General features: G+C 42.9%; 1 protein-coding gene across 2 annotated transcripts in view; it reads left to right on the forward strand.

Annotated features, from left to right (window-relative positions):
* The window catches only part of LOC108790527 (40S ribosomal protein S26), a 38,454-nt gene extending 31,192 nt beyond the window's left edge, over positions 1-7,262 (forward strand). The window contains exons 1-4 of one of the 2 annotated variants that reach the window (XM_018560807.1): positions 3,592-3,689; positions 5,409-5,586; positions 5,682-5,812; positions 7,185-7,262. In XM_018560807.1, coding sequence (XP_018416309.1) covers positions 3,687-3,689; positions 5,409-5,586; positions 5,682-5,812; positions 7,185-7,220 — 348 coding nt within the window. In that variant the 5' untranslated portion in view covers positions 3,592-3,686 and the 3' untranslated portion in view covers positions 7,221-7,262. Of the gene's footprint in view, positions 1-3,591; positions 3,690-5,408; positions 5,587-5,681; positions 5,813-7,184 lie in introns of those variants that run through there. The other variant, XM_018560803.1, reaches the window with a different exon arrangement.
* The last annotated feature ends 422 nt before the right edge of the window (positions 7,263-7,684 follow it).

The raw sequence follows: 7,684 nt of genomic DNA on the forward strand, positions 1-7,684 counted from the left end.
CCCCCCCCCCCCCCCCCCCCTTTACATTAGAGTTTCCCTCTTTCACATCTGGAGCCTTCTTCACATCTGAGGAAGCCGCAGGTTGCCACCACACCCTGGTTGAAAAAAGGCTGATTTAGACTAGTTTAATACTAGCTATTAATGCACTCCTAATTTCAAGTTTTCATTTGTCATATTTTCACTATTTGGTTTATGACTTTTACAGCTCTGGAGCAGCCAGAAGTCAGAGGAAAAGCTGAACAAGGTTCTAAGGAAAACTACTAACAAGGGCCTTTTGCACCTGTTCGTATTTCTGCTTCTTCAGGCTTTGCCTTCCCTGCATTTTTTGATCGGTTTGAAAAGAAAAGGACTTATTGGTTATGTGATCTCTGAAGGTCTGTTGTTGAAATGGAACAAAAACGTGGGCTCTGAACAGTTACCTTTTCTAGAGACCACAATCAATTGTGTGACAATGGTCACTTGACCTGTGCGAGAAAGACAAGTTTACAGAATTCATGAGAAAATCATAACATTTTTACTTTTTTAATAACATCTCTTACATTTTACATATCTTAGATTTCATGATGCCCAAAGGGGGAGATTTGCATGGCATGTAGAGGACTTAAAACAGACCCTTACACTCAAAAATTGAACTCAAGAATTGTACCACTCAAGAATTGTACCAATGCATCCCTCTGCATGATGAATAATAATAACATAGGCATGCCAGGTGTAAAATGCTGTGATTCTGAAATACTTACACTTGCAGAGCATTCACTTCCTGCTTTGAAAGGGCAAAATTCAGTTTGCCAAAGCAATGCACACTGGGATTGCCTTGTCATCAGCAGAGCATTGCTGGAAAATCTCATGGAAAGGCATTTTCCTCCCCTGAGATGATGTGCATGGTCACATGTCCTGGTCACATGTCCTGGTCACCAGATTTTCAGGAAGTAAATGGAGCTTTAGTAATCTGCCCTTAGTAAACATGGCCGCTGTCTAAAGACTGGGGAAGAAAAGAGAAACAAGGAATGCAAAGAATACAAAGCCGGCAATTATCTAGAAGTATGTGTTTGTAGATTGACATTACTGAACATTTCTAACGGTGTGTTTGTTGTGTTAAACATATGGGTAAAGGTCCACTTTAAGCTTCAAAGTAGAACCGTTGCTAGGCAATATATATTCAAATGTACCTAGTCTTAAGCAGTAAATTAAAACAAAACCCTTGTTAACATGTGTAACTGCAGGCACTGAAGAGTAATTCATCCTCAAAGTCTGCTTTCTTTTTCTTACTGAAGCTCGGCTCCCCCTGTCAGTAGTGAATGAGTAGCTTGCCAGCCTTCTAATCTCTACTAAAAATATCAAGCAGGAAGAAGGGAGAGAGAAAACGTCTGAGACCTAACTTGAAAGACTTCACTGCTTCTATTGTGAACTTTAAGGATGAATTGTTCCACAGTTGCTTTAACTACATAGGTGGATTATTTTAAAACGTATTTACTGCTTGTTAGGCTCTCTAAGTATTTGAATGTCTACAGCTGTTCCAGAGGTCTATTTTGAAGGGTTGCTTGCCTGAATACTGTATGCCCCATTTGAGAAATTTGCATCTGCAGTTCAGATTTCTTTGAATGTGATTTTTAATCCACAACTGGCAAAATGTTCTTCGGAAAAAAACTACACTCAGAATCCAGCAGTGTTTATCCTGCGTTCTTTTTAGATAGTTTCTGGAAGAAGAATCAAGCAGGCTCTTGGCTTTATAACAGCAGCCATTCCACAGGTCCAGTGAGCACAATTCACGCAAGTTCTCACTTTATTATCATTATAATACTTTATATTTACATTATAAGACTTTATATACGCCAACAGTTTGCACAGCACTTTAGAATATAAGTTACAATTCAATACAAGATGGTTAGGAAGGCCCTGCCTGTGACAACTTACATTCTAAGAGGGAAGGGCAAGTGATATAAAAGGTGTTATCTGCATGAGAATGAGTTGTTTGAGAAAGTGATAGTTCAGCGGGTTAGGTAGAGGTGGGAAAGACTACACTGAAGAGATGAGTCTTCAGGGATCTCCTAAAGGCAGACAGAGTAGAAAATAGACAGACAGTTTGGGGTAAGGAGTTCCAGAGGATGGGAGAGACTCTGGAGAAGTCCTGGAGGCGAGTGTTGGAGGAGTTGATGAGGGAGCTAGAGAGCAGGAGGTCTTGGGAGGAGCGCAGGGGACGGTTAGGGTGATACTTTGAGACGAGGTTGGAGATATAGCTGGGGGCAGCGTTGTGGATGGCTTTGTATGTGGTTGTTAATATTTTCAATTGTATCCTTTGGGCGAGTGGAAGCCAGTGTAGGGATTGGCAGAGGGGGGTTGTAGACACTGGGCGGTTGGTTCGGTGGATGAGTCTAGCAGCTGCCTACTTCCTTCTAGGCATGCTAGCTGATCGGCAAAGTGTGATGGAAGTCATCGGCAGAATCGTTGAGGGTTAGAGAACAGAACTATTACATCCAGACAAGTAGCATTGGTACAAAGAGGGACAGCAAACTCGAATGGCACGCAGCCATTGGAGCCCAATGCAATATCACTCAGCTAAAATCCCACTTTCACAAAGGAGGCCCCATTCAGACTGCTGCTTTGTGGAAATGCACAGACAATGAGCATTGTACAGCAACGCACTGTAACACACAAAGCTAATGCAGTGCTGTTATTTCTGAATGACCTTTCAGCAGCCATACAGCACACCACAATGGGAAATAACTCATGCCTGTTACAATCTGCATTGCAGGGCCTTGGCAGACCTTTGAGGTGCAAAACACTGCATAGAAACACACTGAGCCAGTCTGAATGTGTCCTTGGGGATCCTAACCTGGTATATAAGCTCATAGGAGCTGATTGTATTTCTACTGGGGATGGAAAAATGTCCAACCAATAACTATAGAAGGGCAGACTACTACTGCTGCTTATGGATACAAGCCTACTGTGCCTAATACTACATCTAAATCTTTATCAGTTGACTTTTGTTGAAAAACGTCAGCCGAACAGTGACTTCAGCCAATCAGTAGCAGTCAGTTTGCATATTCTGATGCCATGGCTGCCAGCTGTCAGAATACAAAAGCCAGGCAGGGGAGAGTCGTCCATCCATGATTTTTAATATGGAGTGAGGAATCCAAAGTTTGTTCTGTGTTTAGCCCAGTGGGGATGTGTCTATCTACAAGTGTTCAGCCAGCTCATTGTTGCTGACAAGTATTCTTCACTGCAGAAAAAACACTTTTTAAATCAATCTGCTACCCCTGGAATTGTAAAGCCCTCCTCCTCATTGTGTCCAATCGTTCTGTATAGTATAAGAAGCTTTATATGGGAAGTATTCCCTACAACAATCCAGAGTCCAGAATGACTGTACATAGCCCTTTTCAGTCTGCCTATACATATCGCTTTCTCTTATTTCCGCCCCACAAGCCGCCTTATGACGCGCATGCGCTCTCTTCTTACATGACACACTGCTCACAGACTATAGTTTGATCCTTCCGCAACGCTAGTTAAATAGTCCCCCCCTTTTTTTTAAACCAACACAGTTCAGTGGGCGGGGTTATTTGTCGGTCGGCTAATCCGCAACTAGGGCTATACGGCGCACTGAGCTGCGTCATTTCCGCCGCGGAGGGATCGGCTTTATAAGGATTGAGCTGCGACTTCCGGTCCTCTTTGCAGCCTTCGAGTCCAAGATGGTGAGAAAGCGAGGTGGCTGTTAAGAAGGCCGTGTGTGTGTCTGTGTGAATGAGAGCTCCGCCGCTCCTAATAACGAGCCTGGGCTCATAGTGTCATTTTCTGTTACTGTGTCGTAATGCGGCTTGTGCTGTTCCCCGGCTTTAGTGAGGCCTCGTGTGGGTGGATCCGGCTGAGACGCCGCGTTCAGCGTGGTTATTACGGCGCTATCTAGTACGATAACTCTGTGTCCATGTGTAGAAGCACTACTAGGCCCAAGAGACCTTATGTAACAATGTCCTATTTCGGTATGCATGCCGTGATCTCAGCATGATGAACACGTACTATGAACATTCTCACACCTTGCCACTGAACAGCCAATTAGAACTGAAGTGCCCTGCCAGAGGAAAACAAAGTGCAAGAGAAGCCTTAGTACTGAAGGGTCATGTGATTGGGTTTTAGCTGATCAGATGCCAGTGCTGCTGTCCTCGCTTTCCTCTCCTCTTGGCCATTCACCAAATGGAGCCTTGGGCTGTGTGTCTTGTAGATGGCCAGGAGGAGCGGGAGACAGGACTGCAGTGCTAACATCCAAACAGCTGGTGCTGACCTGGCATTTAAGTGAGAGATTTGGTGGGTGTAGAAAAGCCAGCATGACAGGGAGTGGATACTTTTGAAAGCGAGGACTATAGAAATGCCAGAACCCTGGTAAGTGTGTTGTCTAGAGTTGGGCTCTAACCATGAGTAACAAGTTGACTATTCACACCGGTTACATTGTCCAGGTTCAGCTTGGTTTGCATCTAAGTGTAGAGACATAAAGATATGTGTAAAATCTAATACTATATGTAGTAACCAGATACAGGTCTTATGCTGGATATACACATATACATATTTTCTTCATTTAACCTCTGGGTTCAATATGGAAATAGAACAGATTCCTTCGTCAATGCTGATGAGCATTGATGGTTGAATCCCCTGCTGTTTCCTTTGTGTTCTGACAGCGCTCACTGTCAGAATTCCCGAATGGGGTTTGCAGCTGATTGGCTGACATTTTTCTAAACGTCTCCTTCGATCATCTGATCAAGGGATGATGGCAGGAAGGGTGCCGACAGCTGCACACACTGTAAAATTCTGCCAGTTCATCAGGACCCGTCTGAAATTTGATACGTGTATACCCGGCTTGTACTAGAGAAAAATACACTTTACACGTTTGCAGATTTCCATTGGTGATCTTGTGTTAACAGGTGAGGAGTATGTGAATGGGAGTGCTTGGCTGGTATGAAATGAGCCTTTACCTCAAAAATGTCTTAAATCTTGCAACACCACTTGTTACTCAGATGATTTGATTGGTATAGTTGTGTAAGGAACTAAAGTTTCTTAACTGCGGTAATTGTAATTTGCAAGTTCTCATTGGATATTGTACTCTAAGGCCTTTGTGCTTTCTGGCACAGTTGTGCTCTGCAAATTGGAAATCCTCAGTTACGTTAAGTCTATTAAATTGCTCTACAGCGGAGCCTGGGCCAGAATGGTATAGGGGCAGCAGTTGGAGCCGAGGCTACATTCATGTTTTGTAGTAGTCGCTTCTTGCAGTAAAGCTGAATAGTTGTAGAATATTTGCATGATCTTCTATGCACCCTGGTAGTCTGGGAATCCTGACATTGAAAAAATGTTCTGCCTTAAAGTGAACCATTATAATTTTAAGAAATCCTCTGATTGGAGAAATATTGTGTAATCTCTTTATATAGACAAAGAAAAGAAGGAACAACGGACGTGCCAAGAAGGGACGTGGACATGTCCAGCCCATCCGATGCACCAACTGCGCTCGCTGTGTCCCAAAGGACAAAGCTATCAAGAAGTTTGTGATCAGAAACATTGTTGAGGCTGCAGCTGTCAGGGATATCTCTGACGCTAGTGTCTTTGATTGTAAGTTTGTTTTTACTCTTTAGTGTATGTTTTATTTTGTGCTCTTGTCACACTTGGGTTAAGGTTTGTAATCCTTTTATGCTCTTTTCTTTTAGCGTATGCGCTGCCTAAGCTGTATGTGAAACTGCACTATTGTGTTAGCTGTGCCATTCACAGCAAGGTGGTCAGAAACCGCTCTCGTGAGGCACGCAAGGATCGCACACCACCACCAAGGTTCCGGCCTGCGGTATGTATCTTCTGCTTTTAATTCTTTTAGCTAGAAGTTTTTCATTACAGTGATTCTGATGCATTTGTTGAGTAACTTCAACCTTTCGTTTACTCTCTCACTGTTATATATAACACCAACACTTTTTCTAATTTAGACTGAAAGAGGCAATGATTAAAACTAGGGATGCACCGGAATTTCGACGGCCGAAATTGAACTTTTGGCAAAATGCAGAGTGCCATCTTTCGGCTGAAATTGCGGTGCATCACTGACACATCCCCTCTGACGCAGGGAGTAGAGAAACTGTCAGAGGAGGCCAAGCGGTGCAGGGTAGGAGAACGCTGTGAGTGGCCAGTGTGTCACAAGAGGCCGAGCCGGTGGGGAGGGGGGTCAGCTGTCAAAATAGACCAAGCTCTCTTCCCGCATCAGTAAACATTCTATCTCCACAAGTTATGAATGAACAGGAATACTCGGTATAGAGGATTCATGTTCATTTATGACAGGCAGCAGAAAAATATTTGAGGACTCTATCCTCAATCTTTCTATTTGAAAAGGGAAATATCAGGGGTCTGTTTAGACATATTTCCCAGAGCCCACAACAGTAAAGTAAAAAAGGTTAAAATAATTTTTGGTTTCGGCCTGACATTTTTTTGTTTTTATTTTCATTTTTGGTGCACCTCGTTAAAACCCTTGTCTGTTTTGTTTTTTTTTGCCATCTCTGTCCCCTTGGAATTTTTCCTTCACTTATCTCCATTGGAAGGCTTCACCTCTTGTTTTGGGACAACTCGATTTGGGAATTACATTACTTGCAGTGCAGTTGAGTCACCAGGTTATGGGGTGATTCTTCCCAGCTGGCATGTCAGTAAATTCTGACTGAGGTTCTGATCTTTCCCTGCTCCATCCACAATTTTGAAAAAGTTGGCTTTTAGATATTTTTGAAACTTAAAGTTGAACTAAAGACGAGGACAGGAAGGGAGGGGAAATCTCACCAATGATGGACAAAAAGTATAGGCTGACACTTCTAGACGCCACTTCCAGGTGCTCTCCTGGCTACGACTGCATTACAGCCCCATTGACTTCTATGGCTGTGATGTGCAGGCCTGCTCAGAAGAATGAGAGTTGTGTTGCTGGGTTAAAATAGACAACAGAAACCATGGCTGCTGGATCACATAAGTATTCATCTTTGGAAGGGGAGAGTTGGGTTACGGCAAAGGGGTAAAAAGGATAAGTGTACTTGAGTTAACACACTGTTGATTTATTTGGAGGTTACAGCTTTTGTATTGTCTATTAAGCACTGTAATTGATACTTGTGGGTGTTCATGGTCCTTTTCTTGTGTTGAAACTTGCCATTTCAGTGTTCTGTGATTGGTAATTGCATTCCTTTTTCTTCTAGGGTGCACCTCCAAGAGCACCTCCCAAACCAATGTAAGGATACCTGCTCAGATGTCTTGTCCAATAAACTGATGAAAGATAAATGGCTTTTGGTGTCTTTTTGAGAATGGAGTAGAACCTAAAACTGAAGAATCGCTGTTTAGATAATGTACTCACTTACCCCCCAATAAGGTTCCTTGCCTTAAGAAATCATCTTCAGTGCTGGGAGTAATTTTGCTTTCTGGGACAGTAGTAAGAAAGCTTTGCCCCAGTATTTGGTATGTTTAGGTGCTCCAGTATTCAAGCTTCTTCTGTGAATCTCCATGGTAAAACTAGAGGACCTTTAATGATAAAGTGTCTTCTGCTTTGGAGGAACACAGACAAGTGATAAGCTACTTCAGATCTGTAAATTGAGGAAATATAATTTATAGTAACACTAAAGCATATTGTCAATTCAATGTGGAACACCACGAATGGTGGAGTGTAAATAACGTCATCTTCATTAGCCAAATAAACCTCAGC

Source organism: Nanorana parkeri, unplaced genomic scaffold, assembly GCF_000935625.1.
Source record: "Nanorana parkeri isolate BGI_ZX_2015 unplaced genomic scaffold, ASM93562v1 scaffold478, whole genome shotgun sequence".
In the NCBI taxonomy this organism is placed as follows: Eukaryota; Metazoa; Chordata; class Amphibia; order Anura; family Dicroglossidae; genus Nanorana; species Nanorana parkeri.